Here is a 25195-nt window from a genome sequence, read left to right as displayed (position 1 = left end):
ATGGATGGCATGGTGTGATGAACATAGAAATTGTTGTATTGTATTTTATATCTATTGCAATAATGTTATTAAAAGCCTGGCTTAAGGTGTATGTTTCGTGCAGTAATATTGTGAAAGGACTAGGGTTAAGGTACACAGACTGTGTGCCTGCTAAAGCTGTAATTAAGGAGTCTTGTAAGAGTGAGGGTAATTATTGACTTTAACGACTTACTTGGTTACAGATAAGAGGCTAATGGAATAGTGTTCTGGAGATTCCCTGGAGTGTAGGTGATTTATGAGTGAGTGGTGTTTAGTCCTAGCTAAGTAGGTCATGGGACTTAGCAGGATACAGACTATGTAAATAATGGGAGGTACCAGGTCTGCCTGGAGTTTTGACATCTGAGTTACGAATTTAAGATGAACAGCAGTTTTTTGCCAAATGCTGTTAAGCAGAATGTACTGGAGCTGATCTTGAAAGAAACTCTGTCCAAAAGACTCTACAGAGTCTACAGACCCCATACGCTACAGAGGCTAGTGAACCTATTTTGTTAATTTTATTTATAAGTGACATTTGAACTGTATTGAGCTGCTTACTCGGAGATGGGAGCTGGTATATTTATATTTTCCATGTGTTTTTTTTTAAATAAATATTTTATTGAGATATTTTGGTATAGTAACAACAAAATAAACAAAATACATGAAACCATAACAATAGTGCAAAAGCCGTTTACCTCTCATACAGGTCCCCACCCTTATTACCCCCCCTACTCTAACCTAAACTACTGCCCCACCCCCCCCTCCCCCCGCCCTGTCTGCTGACGATTAATTTTCCGCGAAGAAGTCGACAAACGGTTTGCTACCTCTGGGAGAACCCTAACAGTGAACCTCTCAAGGCGAACTTAATTTTCTCCATGCAGAGAAAGCTAGCCATGTCCGATAGCCAGGTCTTCAGTTTCGGGGGCTTTGAATCCCTCCAAGCTAATAGTATCCGTCTCCGGGCTACCAGGGAAGCAAAGGCCAGAATGTCTGCTTCTTTCTCTTCCTGGATTCCCGGGTCTTCTGACACCCCGAAAATCGCCACCTCTGGACTCAGCGCCACCCTGTTTTCAAAATCTTGAACATGACATCCGCAAACCCCTGCCAAAATCCCCTAAGTTTTGGACATGCCCAGACCATGTGGACATGGTTCGCTGGCCCTCCCGAGCATTTTGTGCACCTGTCCTCCACCCCAAGGAATCTGCTCACCTGGGCCACTGTCATGTGAGTCCGATGAACAACCTTAAATTGTATCAGGCTGAGCCTGGCACATGTTGCGGACGCGTTGACTCTACTCAAAGTGTCCACCCATAGACCATTCTCTATCTCACCTCCCAGCTCCTCCTCCCACTTGCACTTCAGCTCCTCGGTCTGCGTCTCCTCCGACCCCATACCCTTCTTATAGATGTCCGAGACGCTCCCCTCCCCCACCCACCCTCTGTAAATTACCCTATCCTGAGTCCCCCTCAGCGGTAGGAGCAGGAAGGTTGCCACCAGTTTACAAAGGAAGTCCCACACCTGCAGATACTTGAATTTATTTCCCCTCGCCAGCCCTAATTTTTCCTCCAATGCCCTCATACTCTGAAAGCTCCCCTCTATGAACACATTCACCATCCTCTCAATCCCCGCTCTCCGCCATAACCGCAACCCCCATCCATCCTCCCCGGGGAAAACCGGTGATTATCACAAATTGAGGCCCAGACCGATGCTCCCACATGCCGCCTCCACTGGCCCCAAACTCTCAGGGCCGCCACCACCTCTGGACTGATGGAGGACCGTGCCGGCGGGAGCGGCAGAGGCGCAGTTACCAACGCCCCCAGGCTGGTGCCCTTACAAGAAGCCGCCTCCATGTGCACCCATGCTGACCCCACCCCCCACCACCCACTTCCTGATCATGGCTATGTTAGCCGCCCAGTAATGATTGCTAAAATTTGGCAGCGCCAGCCCGCCCTCTCCTCGACTCTGCTCAAGCATTACCTTCCTTACTCGCGGGATCTTGCCTGCCCAGACGAAGCCCGTGATCACTCTCTGTTAACCTGCTTAAAAAAGGACAGTGGAATAAAGATGGGGCCACATTGAAATACAAATATGAATCTTGGGAGGACCGTCATTTTCACCGTTTTTCACCCTCCCGGTCAGAAACAACTAAAGCGAGTCCTATCGCCGAAAATCGTCCCTTCATTTGGTCCACTAGCCGGGCCCATTCCTGCGCCACCTGGATGCCCAGGTACCAAAAACTACCCCCTACTGATCTAAATGGCAGCTCTCCCAGTCGCGTCGCCCCCCCCCCCCCCCCCCCGCCCCGCGTGAACCACAAACATCTCACTCTTTTCCATATTTAGCTAATACTCCGAAAACCAGTCGAATTCCCCTAAAATCTTCATGATTTCTTCCATCCTCTCTACTGGGTCCGAAACGTACAGAAGCAGATCATCCGCATAGAGCGAAACCCTGTGCTCCACCCCCTCCCCTCCCTCCGGACCAGTCCCCTCCAGCCCCTTGAAGCTCTCAGAGCAATTGTCAATAGCTCTTTAGCCAGCGCAAACAACAGTGGGGGGAGGGGGCATCCCTGTCTCATCCCCCGGTGCAGTCTGAAATAGTCCAAAGTTGCCCTGTTCGTCTGTACACTTGCCACCGGAGCCTGATACAGTAACCTGACCCAGTCAATAAAGCCCCACCCGAATCCGAACCATCCCAGTACCTCCCACAGATAATCCCATTCTACCCGATCAAAAGCCTTTTCTGCATCCATTGCGATCACCACCTCAACTTCCCTACCTTCTGGGGGCATCATAATCACATCTAACAACCTTCTTACATTGGCCACCAACTGCCTGCCCTGAGCAAACCCTGTCTGGTCCTCCCCAATAACGTCAGGAACACAATCCTCGATCCGAGAGGACAAGATTTTGGCCAGCAACCTGGCATCTAAATTCAACAAGGAGATCAGCCTGTAGGACCCACACAGCTCCGGGTTCTTGTACTGCTTAAGAATCAGCAAAATCGTTGCCTGTGGCATCGTCGGGGGCAGCACCCCTCTTTCCTTTGCCTCATAGAACATCCTCAACAACACTGGCCCCAGTATCCCCGAGAACTTTTTATAAAACTCCACTGGGTACCCGTCCGGACCCGAGGCCCTACCCGCCTGCATGGCCTTCAAGCCCTCCACTATCTCTTCCAGCCCAATTGGGGCCCCCAGCTCTTCTACACTTTCCCTGTCCACCTTTGGGAATTTCAGGCCCTCCAAGAAGTGCCTCATCCCCTCCGGCCCCTTAGGGGGTTCCAACCTGTACAGCCTGCCGTAGAAATCCCTAAACGCCTTATTCACCCCTACCGAATCACCAACCAGGTTCCCCTCACCGTCATGTGCCTCCCTGGCTGCCTTCCTCTTCCTAAGCTGCTGTGCAAGCATTCTGCTGGCCTTCTCTCCATGTTCATAAATCACCCCCCTCGCCTTTCTCAGCTGCTCCACCGCCTTCCCTGTGGTCAGCAAGCTAAACTCCGCCTGCAAATTCCGCCGTTCCCTCAGAAGCCCTGCCTCTGGGGTCTCCGCGTACCTCCTATCGATCTGTATTATCTCCTTTACCAGTCGGTCCGTCTTTGCCCTGTCAAACTTCTCCCTATGAGCCGGATCGAGATCAGCTCCCCCCTTACCACTGCCTTCAGTACTTCCCAAACCACCACTGCTGAAATTTCCCCCGTTTCATTGACCTGCAGATAGCTCTGAATGCATTTCCTCAGCCGCTCGCACACCCCTTCATCCGCCAAAAGTCCCACATCCAACCTCCAGTGCGGGCACTGGTTACTGTCTTTACTAACCTACAGGTCAACCCAGTGCGGTGCATGGTCTGAGATTGTAATCGCCTAATACCCCATGTCCACTACCCCAGCCAGAAAGGCCCTGCTCAAAATAAAGAAATCAATCCGGGAGTACACCTTATGCACGTGTGAGTAGAAGGAGAATTCCTTCACCCTCGGCTGCCCAAACCTCCATGGATCCGCCATGAGCTCCATGAACCATCTTAGTTCCTTTGCCATTGCTGGCACCCTGCCTGTTTTCGAGCTTGATTGGTCCATAACTGTATTGAAGTCCCCTCCCATGACCAACCTGTGCGAGTCCAGGTCCGGTATCTTGCCCAGCATCCTTTTTCTAAACTCCACATCATCCCAATTTGGCGCATACATATTTACTAATACTACCTGCATTCCCTCCAGTTTCCCACTGACCATAATGTACTGACTTCCCACATCTGAGACTATTCTACCTGCCTCAAACACTAGCCGCTTATTGATCAGGATCGTGATCCTTCTAGTCTTTGAATCTAGTCCCGAGTGAAAGACCTGACTGACCCAGCCTTTCCTCAGTCTAACCTGGTCTGTAACCTCAAGGTTCGTCTCCTGCAACATTACCGCGTCCGCCTTCAATCCCCTAAGATGCGTGAACACATGTGCCCTTTTGACCAGCCCATTTAACTGGAACATTCCAGGTGATCAGCCTAGTTGGGGGGCTCATTGCCGCCCCCTCCCCTCCACCGATCAGTCATCTCCTTTTCAGGCCACCTCCAGCCCGTGATCGGCACCTCCAACCCCCCCCCCCCCCCCCCCCCCCCACCCTTCCCCCCCTCCCCCAACAGCCCCGCTCATACAAACAAACTCCAAAATCAAACGATTCCCACACAATTGCCCAACAGAAAAACACCCAGATCAAAACAAGCACACCTCCATCCCCCAACAGTGAAACTGAAAACCTTATCCCATTCCGTTCTGCTGCTGGTTCCAAATCAATGCAAACAGCACCACAAACATCTTCCATAAAACGCAAAACGAGAAACTTTTTTTTACAAAACCAGAGAAACAAAAACATGAACATTGTGGCCAAGTTCAAAATTTCTCAGTCCTTCGCCAGCCCTTTCTTTCTTGCAAAGTCCAACGCATCCTCAGGCGACTCGAAGTAAAAGTGCTGATCCTCACGCGTGACCCAGAGGCAGGCTGGGTATAACAGTTCAAACTTCTCCTTTTTCTTGAAAAGAATTGCCCTGATCTGGTTGAAGCCTGCCCTCCTCCTGGCCACTTCCACATTCAGGTCTTGGTAAACCTGCAGGATACCATTGTCCCATTTACAGCTCCATGTCTGTTTGGCCCACTGCAGAATACACTCCTTATCCGAGAACCTGTGGAATCTCACCACCATAGCCCCAGGGGGGGGGGGGGGGGGGGGGGGGTCTCCCATCTTCGCGAGTGCTCTGACAGCACTATCCACCTCCAAGGGCAGGGAGAATGCCCCATTCCCCAGCAGCTTCTCAAACAAGTCTGCGATGTATGCCCCAGTGTCCGTTCCTTCGAACATCTCCGGGATCCCAACAATTCTTAGGTTCTGCCGGCAGGACCACGGAAAAGGTTCAAAAGTCTGACCAGAGCGGGAGCCACCAAATCTGCGTGTTACTCCTTCATAGCCGCCACCGGAAGTCCCATATTTTCCATGTGTTTAAGAATTGTTTCATTCCTGTTGGAATTTCTCCAAATTTGCCATTCGTGGGTCTGAAGAGGGTTTCCACAAAACATGGGAGCCATTCACCCGACTGTTTCGAGACCTGTTGTCGCCAACACATAAATAAACAAGTGGCCAGGTGGCGCAGTGGTTAGCATTGCTACCTCACGGAGCTGAGGTCCCAGGTTCGACCCCGGCGCTGGGTCACTGTCCGTGGAGTTTGCATATTCTCCCCGTGTTTGCATGGGTTTCACCCCCACAATCCAAAGATGTGCAGGGTAGGTGGTTTGGCCACGCTAAATTGCCCCTTAATGGAAAAAATGAAAAACAGGAAGGGGAAACGAGCAATGGCCGATGCCAAGGCTACTGCACAAAAGAATGTAAAAAGCATTGGGGGGCACCACCCAGGTGCCCCCTCCAATGCAGTTAGATGATCGGTAAAAAGGAAAGAATAGGAGAGAGGGGAGGAAAGACCCCTCCCTTCCGGTTATTGTTCTTAGAGCCGATGTGTTTTGCTTTGCAAGGTACATACCTGTATCCATAATTTATTCAAAGTTATAAAGGGGCAGCATGGTAGCACAGTTTCTTCACAGCTCCAGCGTCGATTCCTGGCTTGGGTCGTTTACTGTGCGGAGTCTGCGTGTTCTCCCTGTGTCTGTGTGGGTTTCCTCCGGGTGTCCAAAGATGTGCTCGTTAGGTGGATTGGCCATGCTAAATTGCTCTTGATGTCCAAAACAAAAATGTTTCAGTGGGGTTACTGAGTTACGGGGGTAACTTGGAAGTGTGGCTTAAATGGGGTGCTCTTTCCAAAGGCCGGTGCAGAATCGATGGGCTCAATGGCCTCCTTCTGCACTGTAAATTCTATGAAAACTGTACTATAAAACATTTAATACAAAAAAGGGAAGGCATCAGGGGGCGGTTGGCGGAGGAAGGGGAGTTAGGGAGAGGGGAGCTGAATGGGGGGGTAGGGAAGATTGTTCGCTGAGTCAGATGGTGGCAGACTGTAAATAGGGAAACCTAAGAAGAAGCCGTTTTGTACTGTACAATAAATGAAAATGAACGGCATATGTATATAAATTTTTATAATTTTGAAAATGCCAATAAAAAGATTTTTTAAAAAAAATTATTTCCTTTATGTTAATCTGTGTTTAAATTAAATTTTGTTTTAACATAAAAGATACTCATTGATCAGAGTCGACGCTCTTGGGATGAAGTATGCTTTCCTCAGACTTTTATAAATGTAAAAATATTATTTGGGGTTCACATTCGGTGTCCGAATAAATGTTGGGGCCTGTTCCGGTATCCTAACAATGATTCAAACAGTTAACAGATCAAGAACTGAAAAATCAAGAGGTGGATCTGAAAAATCAATAAATACGGGAATGAAAGTGGGAAATCGATTTTGACAGTGTACGGTTGATTTGGTTTGTGATCTCTGCAAAATTGATCCTTCAGCTCAGCAACTCGTAATATAAATCTGATTACACTGCATTAAATGAGGAAAATCTGTTACCTCTTAAAACGTGACAGTGTTGAAACTAAATAAAGTTGAGTTCTGGATAATGTCATACTGTCTGTGTGTAGTTTGCACAATCTCTCCATGTCTGCGTGTGTTTCCTCCGGGTGCTCCCGTTTCCTCCCACAGTCCAAAGATCTGCAGGTTAGATGGTCTGGCCATGATAAATTGCTCCTTAGTGTCCAAACGATGTGCAGGTTTCGTTAGGGTTTATTAGGATAGGGCGGAGGAGTGGGCTTGAGTGCAATACTTTTTCAGAGGGTTGTCCACAGAACAGATAGGCCGAATGGCCTCCTTCTGCACTGTAGGGATTCTTTAAAAAAAATTGAGAAAGAGGATTGTAACTTGGATTCAGTATACTTTTGAGACAATTGAGAATATCTGTTTAAGAGAGCGCCCCAGCAGAAAAGCTGTATTCATTTAGCATTAAGTTAACATGATCTGTAAATCCATGCCTGTTCCCGTTTTATTATCCTGGACATGCTCCTGCATGTCTGTTCATACTCGACAAGACAGCTGATCTACAAGGAATGTTAAGACTGTACTTGTGTTGTCATTTCTGCAATTCTGTAATTTAACAAGTGGGCTCCATGCAACACATTTAACACACTGGCGTCAATATTAAACCCCCCCCCCCAACCACACACACACACACACACACACATACAGTGTGAGACAGAGGTTTGGCATGGTTAAAAATACAAAAATAGAGAATGCATTCATATCCGAGTGCATACCCACCCACAGTGTAGCTGGCAGCTTGATTTAAATTTTAACATTGCAATGCAGGTTTCCAAGTAGTCGAGCAGCCTAGCAACAGCATGTGAATGCCTTTTACAGCTCATCTCTGTAAATGTTAGGGCATGAATTAACTTGTCGAGGGATTGGATTTCCTTATTGTCATGTGTACCAAGGTACAGTGAAAATAATTTCCTGTGTATTGTTCAGTCAGATCATTCTGTACATGAAAATAAAATACATAGGGCAAACATAAAATACACAATATAAATACATAGACACAGGCATTGAGTGAAGCATGCAGGAGTGTCGTACTACTCAGTGGAGAAGATGTGTGAAGAGATCACTTCAGTCCATAAGAGGGTGGATTAGGAGTCTGATAACAGCGGGACCGAAGTTGTTTTTGTGTCTGTTTGTGCGTGTTATCAGACTTTTGTATCTCCTGCCTGATGGAAGAAGTTGGAAGAGTGAATACGTCGGGTGGGAGCGGTCTTTGATTATGCTGCCTGTTTTCCCAAGGCAACAGGAGGTGTAGACAGAGTCAATGGATGGGAGGTGGGTTGGGGCTATAGTTTACATGGGCTAGGTTGTTAAATGCTCAAACAATGAGTTCAGTACAATTTTGTGATCACTAACAGCAGCTCCCTTTTCATTACAGGCCATTTTTCACATACTGGATTACATTTGTGCACATATTGATTACTATCCTAGCCGTGTGTATATATGGAATTGCTCCAATAGGATTTTCTCAACATGAAACTGTAGATTCAGTAAGTAATAAATCGAGAACGAAGTAGTCTCCTATATCCCCAGCTTGAGGTAATTTTTCTCAAAGGCCATTTGTATTTCAATAACAACATATTGTGTTCAAATGAAAATAAAATAAAATATGATTTGTAAACTGCAGAAGTATATTGTTACCCTTCTGCTCCTGTTACTTGGACTATCTAATATTCACCTCTGATCTGACAATCGTTTGCGTGCATTTTAAAATTTCTTGCAAAGTTTTGCAAAGCTGAGTACGGCTGTTTTTTAATGGACATCTCATTGACCACTGACATCGAGAAATGCTTATTTTCCCTTATTCAGCTTCTGTGAGTATATTCAAACCAATTAAGTGACAGGTCACGGCAAATTAACATTCAGGGAGTTCAGCAATGTATTTTACACTTCTGAACAATTTATAACAAGATCATTTTCATGCACAGGTCCATATTAAAATTAGTGGGCAGGATTTTCTGCTCACGAATGTCCCAAAACTTAGGAATTCCCGCCCGAGATTAGTGGACCTTTAAATGGTCCTTTACATCTTCCCTCTCGTCCGCGACGATTGCAGCAGCGATTCCTGCGGCGGGCAGCAAGATGTTCCCCAGTATACCTCATTTCTTTGACTGTTCCTTCAGCAATCTGCAGTTTGTCAGAAAAGGAAGTTTTAAAATATTTTCTTGCTGATTATGTGAGACAAAGGGCTTAATACTTCTCATTGACAGTACCTGAATTTGGGTGATATTGTAGCATAAAATCAAAACTGATTTCTTTCACTGCCCGGCCACATGGTGATGCAGAGGTAGGACCTGGAAATCTGACCAATATTGCTACCCATCACCACTCCCAGAGGCCATTCAGGGAGAGGTCATGGTGACAGTGTGGTAACAGTGGAAAGCCCACTAAAACCTCAGCAGGGTCTAAAAGGAAACATCCAAGGAGTTCTTTAGGACTATTCTGCCCCTCCTTAACACAAGAGCACACAAGAATTAAGAGCAGCAGTAGGTCTCAAGCCTGCTGTTCCATTTGATAAGATTATGGCTGGTCTAATAGTGTCATCAGCTCCACTTTGTGTCTGCCTGCACCCCTCCCTACCCCTAAACCCGTGACTACCTCGCTGATCATAAATGTGTCAAACCCAGCGTTAAACATTTTCACTGATTCCACTGCTCTCTGAGGAAGTGAATCCCAGAGACTTCGATCCTCTGAGAGAAGAGATTCTGCTTATCTTGGTCTTCAATTTGTTTCGCTCTTCCACTGTGTTACAGCATAACCAATGTGTCTTTCACCCTTGTGGAGGTGGAGCATGGCTTGTGGTGGAAAACAAAAGCCACTCCCCAACCTTCCATGGATGTCCAACCCACTCTCGACCATTCTCCATGCTTCTGGCTAGCTGTTGTCGTGCTGTTACTTCTGTTCTTCGCGTTCTGATGCTAAATTGATTTTGCTTCACATTTATTATCCACAGCTCATGGATTTAATCATTTTCATTTGCTTTCTTAGATTTTAAGAAATAAAGGTGTCTATGAAAATGTAAAATTTGTGCAGCAAGAAAACTTCTGGATTGGACCAAACTCTGTGAGTGAGTTTGAATTCTGTTTAGAAGCTTTTTGTTTAATTTCTATGAAGTTCGCCATAATTATGACCACAGCTCATCTTTGGAGAAATGAACTCTAGAATTGATATGTTTAATTTTTTTTGTATAAAAGTTCAGTGTATCTACCTTGGATATTGTGATTTCTGGACCTAGTTCTATAACCATCAAAGAGAACAGCCCCAAAATCCAGCTGTTTTTCAGGTGCTAAATGACTTTCTAAGCCACCAACAGGAAGGCAGGAAGCACACGCCATGAGCAATGTGCTGCCCACCATCGTGATAAAGGCCAAAAATTAGGCTTGCAGCTCCCCTCCTTGAAACCAGCCTTGAACCCCTTGCAAATACAAATTATAGGGGACTAACGCTGCCCCCCCCCCCCCCCCCCCTCCAATCATGCACAAAGTTATGCACTGTACGTTTTCTTCAAAATGAAATGTAGTACATCCTGGATGACCAGCTTGAGCTCAGAGATGCTTTGGCATATTTTTGATGCATTTAACTTAAAATACAGTGACCTTCACTGGAAATTAACCCCAGAGCCCTCCCTAATCTTTCATAATAGTTCATTCTCTTTACAATAAGGAGTAACATTTTATTGTGGTTCAGTTACAAGTGCTGGAACCTACATACAGTCTAACGCAATACAAACAGAAAGGACATGTTCACGTATTGTGCCTTTTTAAAATCATACAAAAACTTGCGGGGCAGCCATTCACTGGTGCATTCCCCAGGGCAATGCCTTGGTTTGAATTTAAGCAAAGGTTTGACAGTTAACTGTTCCGTGGTGCATTCTCAGTGGCAACACCTCTGTCTATCAGGGTCCACTTGCTAACCAATCAGCACATACTCCTTACATGCCGTCTAAATTATTAATCCCTTTGAGATTTGGTATTCTTGTTGTTCTGTGCTGATGAGTGCAAGCAAAAGCGTGCCTCGTTTATTTCTCTGTACCATGACCACAATACCTTAACCACCAAGTGTGGGGTGGAAAAGTGAACTGGATGCAGTTATCAAAGGTTGGTTTGGTCAATGCAATTGAAAGCCTTAACAGTACCACAGGAGGCTTGTATTATTCTGCCCAAGATAACAGTACGAAGTTGTAATGTGTGCCTGCATACATTAACAAGCAAATGTGATCATCTTGTTCTGCCTTCTATTGCATGATGGCCTGTGCAACTTGATGATCTTCCATGCCACAGATGAAGTGGACATTATTATGTTCTTCATAGATATTCTTCCTTTCCCAAATTCATGGTTAAACTGGGATTAAAAAAATTGATTCTGCCATTATCATGACCGTGTTATTCTTGTTGCAGGAAGCCTTAATTCACCTTGGAGCAAAGTTCTCTCCTTGTATGAGGCAAGACCAGCAAGTACATGAATTAATTACACTGAAAAGAGAAGAGGAAAATAAATCTGCCTGCTGTGTACGGAACGACAAGTCCGGGTGTGTTCAAACTTCGGAGAAAGACTGTTCGGTAGGTACACATTTTCTAAGAAACTTTAAATCACAAAAGCTGAGAAAGGTGGACTTCCGGTAGCAGTTATGAGGGAGTAGGTCGCACATTTGGTGGTTCCCATTTCAGTCGGACTTTTGGACCTTTTCCCCCGACTTTTTTTGCGCTTTTGAGCGTGGAATTGGAAAGCAATAGAACCCGGGCACTGAACCCATACAGAGTTGTATGGACTTAAGAAGCCGGAGGGACCGTAAACAGCAGAAGACGTGGTCAAACAAGGGCACGGTGGAGGATGTTAGAGAGACCATTATGGCCGGTGCCCAGAGCAAGGCGCCGACAGCTCAGCCTACAATGGAGCAGCTGCTCCAGGCTGTGCAGGAAGGCTTTTTAGCTCTGAAGTGCGATAATTTGGAGCCGCTCCAGAAGTCGATGGACCGATTGGGATAAAAGGCTGGATGGTCAGGCTGAGAAGCTCCAGAAGCTGGAGAAGATGGTGGAGGAGCAGGCCAACTTTCAAACCGTGGCAGACGTGGAGATTCGGAGGCTGAGGAACAGCAAAAAATGCTCCTGGAAAGGCTGGAGGAGCTGGACAACAGATCTCGCCGGCAGAACGTAAGAATCGTTGGCCTCCCGGAGGGGGCTGAGGGACTGGATGCTGCCGCGAATGTGGCAGATATGTTCCAGAAGCTGCTGGGAAATTAGGTGTTCCCTCGCCCGCCAGGGCATACAGAGTGCAGGTGAGGCAGCACCTCACCTTGGTGAGTCCCGCAGGGGGTCTCACACACGAGCGATGGTGGTCTGGTTCCACAGGTACCTGGACAAGGAGCGGGTTCTGCAATGGGCCAAGAGGAAATGAAGCTGTACCTGGGACAATAGCACCCTGCATGTTTACCAAGACCTGAGCACTGAGGTGGCCAGGAGGATGGGAGGCTACAGGCAGGTGAAGGAGATTTTGTTCAAGAACAAGGTGAAATTCGGCCTGCTTTTTCCGGCACGACTGTGGGTTATGTATGAGAGCCAGCACCACTATTTTGAGGAACCCGAGGAGGCAATGGACTTTGTTCAGAAGCAAGGGTCATCTGAGCTGAGGACTCATGGTGGAACTTTTTAAGTCTATTTTGTTTCTCTCTCGCTTTGAGAGATGCCTGCATGCTTGGATCCGTTCTTTTCGTTTTTTTGACCTTTTTTAGGTTGAGGTATTTTGGTTGCGATGTGTTTTTCTTGTTTTTTTTCGTGGTTTCCCTAAATGTTTCCTTTTTGGGCTTCTTGTTTGGTTGGAGGTTTGGTAGGGGGAAAATAAAAAAGAAAATAGCTAAAAAGGTGTGGTTATGATGGAGGTTTCGGGGGAATTTTTTGCAATCTACTGTGTGTGGAGGGGAAGGGCTGAGAGTGCCTGGTACTTCTTATCTCTATCTGTTTGATCTAAATTGCACTATTGTCGGGGATGTCTTTGACTTATATAGAGTGTGTGTTTAAGCAGGGCTGGTTTGGGGAAGTGGTATGGATGGGCCGAGGGGAGGGGAGCCAGGGAACAATGGGTGAGAGACGCGTGGAGCCACCAGGCTAGCTGGGTGGGCTCGTCAATGGAAGCCAGGTGGGGGGGAATTCATACAGTTAGGCTAGAGCAGGGGTTAGGTGGTAGGATGGTGTTACTAAGGGGGAGGGGGGGAAGTTGTTCTGCTGACGAGGATGGAAACTGGACGTGGCAATAGTGAGGAGGTCATGGGTGGAGCTGGCAAGGAGGCGGGCCAGAGGAAGCGCGACACATGGCTGGGGGCTCGCCAAGGAAAGGGGATGGCTGATCGGCAAGTGGGGGGCGGGGGCGAAGTGCCCCCCAACCAGGCTGATCACCTGGAATGTCAGAGGGTTAAACGGGCCAGTGAAGCGGGTGCGTGTGTTCGCGCATTTGCGGGTTCTGAAGGTGGACATAGTCATGCTGCAGGAGACGCACCTGAAAATAGCAGATCAGGTTAGGTTGAGGAAGGGCTGGGTCAGTCAGGCCTTTCATTCGGTGCTCAACCCTAAGATTAGTGGGGTTGCGATCCTGATTAATAAAAGGGTACAATTTGAGGCGGAGGGTACAGTTGCGGACAGGCAGATTTTTTATGGGGTAAGCTCGAAGGGGTGATAGTCAGTGTGTATGCCCCTAATCGGGACGATGTGGATTTTATCAGGAGGTTGCTAGGCAAGATCCCCGACTTGGACTCACGCAAACTGATCATGGGCGGGGACTTTAACACAGTCCTGGACCCGAGTCTGGATCGGTCGTCTTCAAAAACAGGCAGGTTGCCAGCGATGGCAAAGGAACTGAGGGTTCATGGAGCAAATGGGGGAGCTGATCCGTCGAGATTTAGCCGGCCGTCGGCGAGGGAGTTTTCATACGACGCCCATGTTCATAAGATGTATTCCCAAATTGATTTGATTTCTTTGTCATGAGTAGGGACTTGCTGGCCGGGATGGTGGGGGCAGAATATTCGGCAATTACCATATCGGACCATGCTCCGCACTGGGTAGACCTACAGATTTGTAAGGATAGCTTCCAGCGCCCACAATGGAGGCTGGAAGTTAGATTGCTAGTGGACGAGGCGGTGTGTGAGAGACTCAGGAAATGCATGCAGAATTACCTGCAGGTAAATGATACCGGAGAAGTCTCAGCAGCAGTGCTCTGGGTGGCACTGAAGGCAGTGGTGAGAGGGGAGCTGATCTCAATCTGGGCCCAGAGGGACAGGACAGACAGGGCAGAAACAGACCGACTGGTTCAGGAAATTTTACGGACGGACAGGAGCTACGTGGAGTCCCCGAGGCCAGAGTTACTCAGGTAACGACAGAGGCTGCAGGCCGAATTTGGGGTGCTGACTACAGGCACAGCTGTAGAGCAGCTTAGAAAGGCAAAAGGCGCTACCTGGGGATCCAAATAGCCCATGACTGGACAGGGATCCAAAAATGGAACCTCACCAGCCTGACGGAGGAAGTAAAAAAGGACCTGCAAAGATGGAACACACTCCCACTCTCCCTCGCGGGGAGAGTCCAGACGATCAAAATGAACGTACTGCCCAGGTTCCTCTTCCTGTTTAGATCCATTCCGATCTACATCCCCAAGGCCTTTTTCAAAGTGCTGGACAAACTTATCATGGCGTTCGTATGGGGGGGTAAAAATGCTAGGATCCCAAAGAAGGTCCTACAAAAAACAAAATCCAGGGGGTGGCTAGCTCTCCCGAATCTACAATTCTACCACTGGGCAGCAACAGCCGAGCGAGTAAGGGGATGGATCCAGGAGCCAGAAGCCGAGTGAGTGCGTGCGGAGGAGGCCTCCTGCATGGGGACCTCCCTCCGGGCCCTCGCCATGGCAGCACTCCCATCCCCACCCAAAAAACACTCCAGCAGTCCAGTGGTGACAGCCACCCTCCAATCCTGGAACCAACTGCGGCAGCAATTTGGCCTGACCAAAATGTCGGACAAGGCTCCCATCTGCAACAACCATAGGTTCACACCAGCACTGACTGACGCCACCTTCAAAAGGTGGAGGCAGGACGGGGGGACACTGACAGTCAGGGACCTATACACGGACGACAGGATCGCAACACTGGACGAACTGACAGAGAAATTTCAGCTAGCTGGGGGGAACGAGCTACGGTACCTCCAGCTCAAAAACTTCCTACGAAAGGAGACCAGGACGTACCCACAACCGCCACGACAGACACTACTGGAAGACCTACTGGATGCAAGTATCCTAGAGAAAGGGAACTATAGCGACATGTATGACCGACTGGTAGAAAGGGACGACACCGTAATGGACGCAACAAGAAGGAAGTGGGAGGACGACCTGGGGACTGAGATAGGGTGGGGACTCTGGAGCGAAGCACTACATAGGGTCAACTCCACCTCCACGTGCGCAAGGCTCAGCCTGACCCAACTAAAAGTGGTACATAGAGCCCACTTAACAAGAAACCGTATGAGCAGGTTCTTCCCGGAGGTGGAGGACAGATGTGAACGGTGGCAAAGAGGCCCGGCCAACCACGCCCACATGTTCTGGTCTTGCCCCAGATTTGTGGAGTACTGGACAGCCTTCTTCGAGGCTATGTCCAAAGTGGTGGGGGTGAGGGTGGAGCCATGCCCGATAGTGGCGGTCTTCGGGGTTTCAGACCAGCCAGATCTATTCCTGGGGAGGAGGGTGGACGCCCTTGCCTTTGCCTCCCTGATCGCCCGCCGTAGAATCCTGTTTGGCTGGCGGTCAGCAGCACCGCCCAGAGCTGCAGACTGGCTGTCCGACCTCTCGGAATCTCTCCAAATGGAGAAAATCAAATTCGCCATCCGAGGGTCGGATGACGGCTTCCACAGAACGTGGGAGCCATTCATGCAATTGTTCCGGGACCTGTTTGTGGCCAACGTACAAGAGGAAGAATAGTCGGGTGGCCAAGAATCAGGGGAAAATGGACGGGAATCGGGGGAAGGTGGCCGGAGGGGGGGGGGGGCTACGGGTTCGTTATGGGGGTTTGATGGCAAGCTAAGGCCCAAAACCAAACTGTAAATAAATGCCTATAAGCATGTGCCTCGGCCATATTGGGGAATGTAAAATACGTAAGCCGGCTAAAGGGGGAGTGGCCACAGTTGTTATTACGAAGATGCTTACCTGTAAATATATATGTTAATTTTTGCGTGTTTTTTTTCTCTCTCTAATAATTTGTAATTTGTCAATATAAAACATGAAAACTCAATAAAAAACATTTATTAAAAAAAAAGAAAGGCAAAAGGCGCGATATAGGAGCATGGAGAGAAGGCCAGCAGAATGCTCGCGCAACAACTAAGGAAGAGAGAAGCGGCTAGGGAGATAGGAAGGATAGCGGATGGGGAGGAAAATCTGGTGGGGGACCCGACAGGGCTGAACAAGGTGTTTACGGACTTTTATAGTAAGCTGTACACTTCGGAACCCCCCAGGGGACCGGAGGGGATGAAACCATTCCTGAACGGACTGACCTTCCCAAGAGTGGGTAGGGGGGTTGGTAGTAGGACTACCCTAGTAGGGGGCCCTAGTTGGGATTGAAGAGGTACTGGGGGGCCTGAAGGTCATGCAGTCGGGTAAAGCCTCGGATGGGTATCGGTGGAGTTTTACAAAAAGTTTGCCGAGATAGTGTACCCCGTGCTGGTCAGGGTCTTTAATGAGGCAAGAGACAGAGGGGTCCTAACCCCGACGATGTCGCAGGCCACTATTTCGCTTATTCTGAAATGGGAAAAAGACCCGGAGGCCTGTGGGTCTTATAGGCCGATCTCTTTGATCAACGTAGACTCTAAGTTACTGGCCAAGGTCTTGGCGACTAGAATTGAGGACTGTGTACTGGACGTAATTGCGGAGGAACAAGCTGGGTTCGTAAAAAGTAGGCAACTGGCAGCCAATCTAAGAAGGCTGCTTAATGATGCCCCCGGAGAGCAGGGAGGCAGAGATAGTGATAGCTATGGATGCGGAAAAGGCTTTCAACCGGGTCGATTGGGACTATCTGTGGGATTTGCGGACATCATGTCCTGAGTTTTGAAAACTGGGGTGGTAATGAGCCCTGAGGTGGCAATCTTTGGGGTGTCGGAGGACCCGTGAGTCCAGGATAGGGTAGTGTAGAGTAGGGGGTGGTTTAGGCGGGTTCCTGCGCGAATGGATTCGTGGATTGCACTATGAGTTATTTGATTTTCCTTTTGTACGGTAGTATACAATGTCATTTATATGCCAAAAATACTTCAATAAAATTGTTTATTTTTTTAAAAGCTAAGAAAGACACTGCCTCTTTTTGCTGGTTGGTGGTCATCCTCGAAAAAAACATGTTTAATATTAATGAGCTATCAGTGGTGTTGTTCGGTGAAGATTGCTCCTGTATACTCTGAGTAACTATTCACAGAATGGATACAGAGAACATTTGTCCTCCCATGCAAAGGTGGGCTGGATAAAGGTGGCAAGAACCCACTCTGGACGGCAAGGTAACACAGTGGTTAGCATTGTTGCTTCACAGCACCAGGGACCCAGGTTCGATTCCTGACTTGGGTCACTGTCTGTGCGGTGTCTGCACGTTCTCCCAATGTCTGCGTGGGTTCCCTCCAGGTGCTCCGGTTTCCTCCCACAGTCCAAAGGGTTAAGTGGGTTGGCCATGCTAAATTGTTCCGTAGTGTCCAAAGATTAATTGGGGTTGCGGGGATAGGGTGGAGGTGTGGGCTTAAGTAGAGCGCTCTTCTTCAAGGGCCAGTATAGACCCGATGGGCCAAATGGCCTCCTTTTGCATTGTAAATTGAATGAACCCACATAATTACTAATATTTCAGAAACAGAATTTTTTTCTCTTTTATAAATTGAGTACCCAATTAATTTTTTTCCAATTAAGGGGCAATTTAGCATGACCAATCCATCTTTGAGTTGTGGGGGTGAGACCCACGCAGAAATGGGGAGAATGTGCAAACTCCACACGTTCAGTGACCCGGGGCCAGGATCGAACCCAGGTCCTCGGCAATGTGAAGCAGCAATGTTAACCACTGTGCCACCATGCTGCCCTTTTCAGAAGCAGACTTCTTTTTTTTATATACAGTACCCGATTTATTTTTTCCAATTAAGGGGCAATTTAACATGGCCAATCCACCTACCCTGCACATTGTTTGGGTTGTGGGGACGAAACCCATGCAAGAACTGGGAGAATATGTAAACTCCACACGGACAGTAACCAAGAGCTGGGATCAAACCTGGGGCCTTGGCGCCGTGAGGCAGCAGGGCTAACCCACTGCGCCACTGTGCTGCCCTTCAGAAACAGACTTAACGGATATTTTTTCTTCACGTTGATACTTCATTTATACTGGCAGTCATTTGCAAACTATTATTATTGATGAAGTGTATTGTGAACTCCCTCCTTCTTTCCATGTAACCAGATTGTTCCCAGGTATCAGGCCACAAGCACTTTCATAGGAAAATAGATATTAGGAGCAGAAGTAGGCAGCTCAGCATCTAGAGCCTGCTCCACCATTTAATCAGATCATGGCTGATCTATTCCTGGTCTCAAATCCACCTCCGTGCCTGTTCCCCATATCCATTTAACCCATTTTTAAAAATCAGAAATGTATCTATCTCCTCCTTGAAACCATTTAATAATTCAGACTCCATCACACTCTCAGGCAGCGATTTCTACAAATTCACCACACTCTGCGAGAAGTAATGCTTCTTCATCTCAGTTTTAAATCGACTACCTCTGAACTATATAGATAATAGAACATACAGTGCAGAAGTAGGCCATTCGGCCCATCGAGTCTACCCCGACTTAAGCCCTCACTTCCACCTATCCCCTAACCCAGTAACCCCTCTTAACCTTTTTGGGCACTAAGGGCAATTTTAGCGTGGCCAATCCACCTACCCTGCACGTCTTTGGACTGTGGGAGGAAACCGGAGCACCCGGAGGAAACCCGGGCAACCTCTCGCTCTAGATTTCCCCATAAGGGGGAACATTTGGTCTAAGTTTACTTTATCAATCCCTCTTAGTATTTTATATACCTCGATCAGATCCCCTCTCATTCTCCTAAACTCCGACGAGCGTAAGTCCAATATCTCATCAATATTTCATCCCCGGAATCAATCTGGTGAACCTCCTCTGAACTACCTCCAATTACCATATCCTTCCTCAAATAAGCAGAAAGTGGAAAAGACATGTAGGGTGAAATTCTGCCACTTTTTTTGACAAAGTGTCACCTTGGGCAGAAGATGAGGGTCGCCCGCCGGGTGCGCTGTCGGCTTTTCCCATCGTATTTTTAGATACTTTACCAAATAAACATCAAGGCAGATCCCGCGACGTTATGCTGATACATAGCCCACCCTCCCCCCAGCACTCTCTGCGCTGGGAGCAGTGCCAGGCTACCACCCGGGCATGGCCCTTTTCCCCCTGGGGCTACACTCACCTATGTGACTCCAGCTGGTCCTGATAGCCAGCTGCATATCATGGGGCACTCGTGGTGATTCACATCTGTATGCCCTGATGTAGCTGTGAATGGACAATTTAACATGGGGGTGACTATTATAATAATCTTTATTATTGTCACATGTAAGCTTACATTAACACTTCAATGAAGTTACTGTGAAAGTCTCCAAGTTGCCACACTCCAAAGCTCCAAAACCTAGGACTTGGCTCTCCACTCTGCAACTGGATCCTCGATTTTCTGACCAACGGACCACACTCAGTAAGAATGAACACCAACACCTCTTCCACAATAGTCCTCAGTACTGGTGCCCCACAAGGCTGCGTACTTAACCCCCTACTCTACTCCCTGTACACACACGACTGCGTGGCAAAACTTGGTTCCAACTCCAACTACAAGTTTGCTGACGATACGACCATAGTGGGCCGGATCTCTAATAACGACGAGTCAGAATACAAGAGGGAGATAGAGAACCTAGTGGAGTGGTGTAACGACAACAATCTCAGCCTCAATGCCAGCAAAACTAAAGAGCTGGTCATTGACTTCAGGAAGCAAAGTAATGTACACACTCCTGTCAGCATCAACGGGGCTGAGGTGGAGATGGTTAGCAGTTTCAAATTCCTAGGGGTGCACATCACCAAAAATCTGTCCTGGTCCACTCACATCGACGCTATCACTAAGAAAGCACAACAGCGCCTATACTTCCTCAGGAAACTAAGGAAATTTGGCATGTCCACATTAACCCTTACCAACTTTTACAGATACACCATAGAAAGCATCCTATCGGGCTGCATCACAGCCTGGTATGGCAACTGCTCGGCCCAGAACCGCAAGGAACTTCAGAGACTTGTGAATACCGCCCAGTCCATCACACGAACCTGCCTCCCATCTATTGACACCATCTACACCTCCCGCTGCCTGGGGAAAGCGGGCAGCATAATCAAGGATCCCAACCACCCGGCTTACTCACTTTTCCAACTTCTTCCATCGGGCAGGAGATACAGAAGTCTGAGAACATGCACGAACAGACTCAAAAACAGCTTCTTCCCCACTTTCACCAGACTCCTAAATGACCCTCTTATTGACTGACCTCATTAACACTACAATCTGTATGCTTATGTAGTTACATTGTATATCGTGTTGCCCTATTATATATTTTCTTGAATTTTGTTTAATTCCCTTTTCTTCCCATGTACTGAATGATCTGTTGAGCTGCTTGCAGAAAAATACACTTCACTGTACCTCGGTACACGTGACAATAAAAAAATCCAAACCAATCCAATCCAACTCTGCCGCCTGTTCAGGTACATAGAGGGAGAGTACAGAATGTCCAATTCACTTAACAAACACGTCTTTTGGGACTTGTGGGAGGAAACCGGAGCACCCGGAGGAAACCCACGCAGACACGGGGAGAACATGCAGACTCTGCACAGACAGTGACCCAAGCCAGAAATCGAATCTGGGACCCTGAGCTGTGAAGCAACAGTGCTAACCACTGTGCTACCGAGCCGCCCCCAAGGGCCTGATAATGCTAGTTAAATGTTGCAAATGGAGATTTTAAGATTGTATTTCCCGTTACGTCATTGGCCGGGGTCAGGGATAATCAAGTGGGGAAATCCCACCAGCGTAAAAGCCTCTTCTTTGGGTCTCGTGCTTGATGCTCCACCGCTATTCCTGCCCCCAAAAGTGAGGGTAGAAAATCTTCCCCATAAGATGGGAATTTCCTCCAAGTTGCTGCAGTTCCACCCCTGTAATTTTGTTGGGAATGAGCCGTATTTCTAGGTAAATGGGGGATTCTGTACTTCAACCAATAGTGGAGAGGTGGCAGCTCCAAGTAAATTTTCAACTGGATGTTTCGTCGCTAAAAATTGTTCGTATTGATGAGAGTGTTTCTGAAGCCAACCTATTCAAATCATAGGAAGAGGACAGAGTACTTTTGGATATTACAGGATGAATATCTAACACAGCGTAATGTTTCTTTCAGTCAACACTCGCTGTCTGGGTAAAGTGGCCACAGCACGATAGTGTTCCACTACTGGCTGACAAGAGCCCCAGGAACTATGGTTCAGTCTGCCACCAGGACCCAAGGTAATTATGTCAAGTATTGTTCACCAGCAGAAAAATAGCTAGTCTAATGTTAATTCTGTCATAACTGTAAACCCTTGGCATAGGTTAAAGTCCTCTTGTACGGCAAAAGGATGTTTAACGATGCCATGTGAGGAACAGTAAAAGGTCTCCGCTTTCACCTTCACTTTGTTCTGAATTAGCTGATATCAGCCAGGTGTTAGCTATGTGGCTGAATCGACTCGGACTGTTTTCATTAGAACAACAGAGTTTGAGGGGTGACCTGATAGAGGTCGACAAGTGAGGGGCATGGATGGAGTGGATGGGCAGGCACTCTTTCCGAGGATGGAAGGGACAGTCATCAGGGGGAATAGGTTTAAGGTCTGTGGGGAAAAGTTTAGAGGAGATGTGCGAGGCAGGTATTTTATGCAGAGGGTGGTGAGTGCCTGGATCACATTGCCAGGGGAGGCTGTGGAAGCAGATACATTAACGCCATTCAAAAGGCATCTTGACAAATACATGGATAGGATGGGTATAGAAGGGATATGGCACAAGGATGGGTTGAGGCTTTTGGCCCAGATTGGTATCACGACCGATACAGGCTTGGAGGACCGAAGGACCTATTCCTGTAGTATATTATTCTTTGTTCTAATAAGGACATTGCAGTCGGCCTCGAATTGTCTGAGTGAGTTTCGGAGGGCAAGATTAATAGCGATAGGTTCCTGGGAGCCTGTTACAACGAACTGAAAGCAGTTGAATCCATGAAGGTCAGTTACTACCCATGTTGTCTCCCAATCATACCAATAGTTTTCGTTAATGTCACATGTAGGCATACATTAACACTGCAATGAAGTTGCCGTGAAAATTGGGAGTGGGGTTAAAATTCACAAAATTAATGTCCATATCATTACGAGTTTAATGAGGAGAAAATCGCAGGCAGAGTGTGGGCAGAGGGCGATACCTCCAAATTCCCCCACATACAGTTCCATTGTGCTGGCAACACTGAAGATGAGTGTCAATTTAAACATCGGTTTACTAGTGGAACACAGGAAACAATAAAATATTCATACTCTTATCGTATAATTTGCTCTCCTTCTTTCAGGTTTTGTGTTGAGCCTGGCTCTGTTCCTCCTCATGAATGGTCTGATGATATCACCAAATGGCCGGTAAGACCCTACATTAACATTTTCCCATAGTTCAACTATTATTTCTTAAAGTGCTCACTTTTCTCGCCACTGTGGTGGTGCTGCTACTAGTAGGCCGCAGTTTGATTTTTTTCACTTCAGTATGGTACTTCGACACTCCGATTTGATCATAATAATATTTATTAAGAAGCTCATGTCGGAGATATTTTCAAAAGTCAGTAGGCAGTTGGGAAGGTTTGAGTTAATTCAGGCAAGCCAGCACAAGTTTGTGAAAGGTAGATTGGGTTTGACTAATCTAATTGAATTTTTTTTGTTGGAGTAACAGAAAAGGTTGATGAAGGGAATGTGGTGGATGTTGTCTATCTGGATTTTAAGAAGGCATTTGTCGGAAGTGTCACATAAAAGGCACCATTTAGCCTTCTGGAGTAGAAAGCTCTGTCAGTTTTGATTTTTTTTTAAAGCTTAAGGACAGGAAACAAGTTATAGTAGATGGTTGGTTTTTTTTTCCAAGACTGGACGAAATTCATAAAATCATAGAATTCCCAATGCAGAAGGAGGCCATTCGGCCCATCGCATCTGCACGGGCTCTTGGAGAGAGCACCCCACATAAGCCCATGGCTCCACCCTAACCCCGCGACCCAGTAACTGCACTTAACCTTTTGGACACTAAGGGGCAATTTAGCATGGCCAATTCACCTAATCTGCACATCTTTGGACTGTGGGAGGAAATCGGAGCACCTGGAGAAAATACATGGAGAGGAAGTGGAAACTCCACACAATCATCCGAGGTCGGAATTGAACCCGAGTTAGCAACAGTGCTAACCACTGTGCCATGTGCCGTCACATTGGATAATGGTTTCCCCAAGAGTCAGTGTTACCAGCACTATGTCTTTTTTGCTGCATATAAATGACTTGGACTTTGGAACACAAAGTAGAATTTGAAAATATGCAGATGGTACCAAACTTAGAATTGTAGCAAACAGTGAGGATGATACTGATAGACTGCCCATTCATAGACAGCAGAGGGGACAGACAACTGGCAGATAGAATTGAATGCAGCGATGCATTTTGGAAGAAGGGATATAGAGAGGCCACCTGTGTCCAGTCTGGTGTCACAAGATTAGTTTGAAGAAACTGGGATTTTCCTCCTTGGTGCAAAGGAGATTGAGGGAAGATAAAAGTGTACAGGATTAAAACAGGTTTAGCTGAGGTAGGCAAAGCAAAACTTCCATTATCTGATGGTACAAGGACTAGGAGACACAGATTTAAGTTTTGGGGCAAAAGATGACAGGGTATGTGAGGGATAATATTTACATGCAGAAAATAAGAATGACCTTGAACACTCTGCCTTTGATTGTGATGGAAGTATAAACAAAGGACCTGATCAAATGGCTTCATCGTGCCTGACTCAGTGACACGACAAGCCTGTTAAATCTCGCAAGAGGCCTCTCGTGAGACTTGTGACGTTGGAACGCCTTGCAAGATAACGAGATCTCATGAGACATCATACAACATGGGCTTGCCCTCACTGGGCATGATCCAGGCTTCCATAATTAATGAGCATTTGTCACATATAAATATATTGCCGTTGGATTCTCCGAAAGCCCGGCCCTGGGAGACTCGCCATGATTCTGTTTCGCACTGGTCCATACAAACATGGACCAGGCGTAACAGCATCCGAGAGGTTTCCCAGGCCATCGGAGGCCCCTGGGTGATTGGGCTCTGGGCAGGTTGGTACCCTGGTACTCCTTTCGCCACCTGGGCACTACCAGAGTGCCTGAGTAGCACTGCCAGACAGGCAGTGCCAGGTTAGCTGTGTCAGGGTGCCAATTTGCCTTCGCCAGGGATCTGGCCTGGGGTGCCCTGCCTTCATGAGGTGGCGTGAGAGGGGGGGCTTGAGGATCCCTGGTGGGTAAGTTGGGCCATTGCGGGGGGGTGGGGGGTGGAGTGGGGGGGGGGGGGGGGGGGGGGGGGGGTCCAGAGATGGCGGTGGGAGGTCGGAGATCGGGGAGGCATTTGAAAATGTGAGGTAAGTGTGACCTCTTGTTTGATAGCAGGGCAGCACCGAGAAACGCCCCACTAAAAGTACCCAAAACAGGACCCTGGTTTTTTTCCCACTAAATCACGCCCAATAAATTATTTCCAAAAGAAATTGGATGGGCACTTGAGGTAAATAAACTTTCAGAGCTAGAGGGTTAGAGCAAGGGAGCAAGACTGACTTGATTGCACTGCAGAGAACCAGCATGGACTGGATGGGCTGAAAGGCCTGTCCTCTCCATAATTACTCTTTTCTGGGTAATTTTAGAAACTTGTTTTGGAGGGAGTAGTAGAAGAAAATGAATATTTACGTGATGATGCAATGCACCATGTTCGGATTGAGCTCCAGAGTGCATATTTCTTGGGTGATGTGGAGATGCCAGCTTTGGACTGGGATGGGCACAATAAGAATTATTACAACACCAGGTTAAAGTCCAAGAGGTTTT

General features: G+C 47.5%; 1 protein-coding gene across 7 annotated transcripts in view; it reads left to right on the top strand.

The window, feature by feature from the left end:
• rhbdf1a (rhomboid 5 homolog 1a (Drosophila)) overlaps positions 1 to 25195 on the top strand; it is a 497373-nt gene that overhangs the window by 430941 nt on the left and 41237 nt on the right. For all 7 annotated transcript variants that reach the window (XM_038819453.1, XM_038819449.1, XM_038819450.1 and 4 more), the window contains 5 exons: positions 8416 to 8527; positions 10026 to 10100; positions 11435 to 11596; positions 21488 to 21591; positions 22670 to 22733. In XM_038819453.1, coding sequence (XP_038675381.1) covers positions 8416 to 8527; positions 10026 to 10100; positions 11435 to 11596; positions 21488 to 21591; positions 22670 to 22733 — 517 coding nt within the window. The remainder of the gene's footprint in view (positions 1 to 8415; positions 8528 to 10025; positions 10101 to 11434; positions 11597 to 21487; positions 21592 to 22669; positions 22734 to 25195) is intronic.

The sequence above is a fragment of the Scyliorhinus canicula genome, chromosome 15, assembly GCF_902713615.1.
Source record: "Scyliorhinus canicula chromosome 15, sScyCan1.1, whole genome shotgun sequence".
Lineage (NCBI taxonomy): Eukaryota > Metazoa > Chordata > Chondrichthyes > Carcharhiniformes > Scyliorhinidae > Scyliorhinus > Scyliorhinus canicula.
The sequence above is the reverse complement of the archived record's forward strand: the minus strand, read 5'-3'. Positions and strand labels throughout refer to the sequence as shown.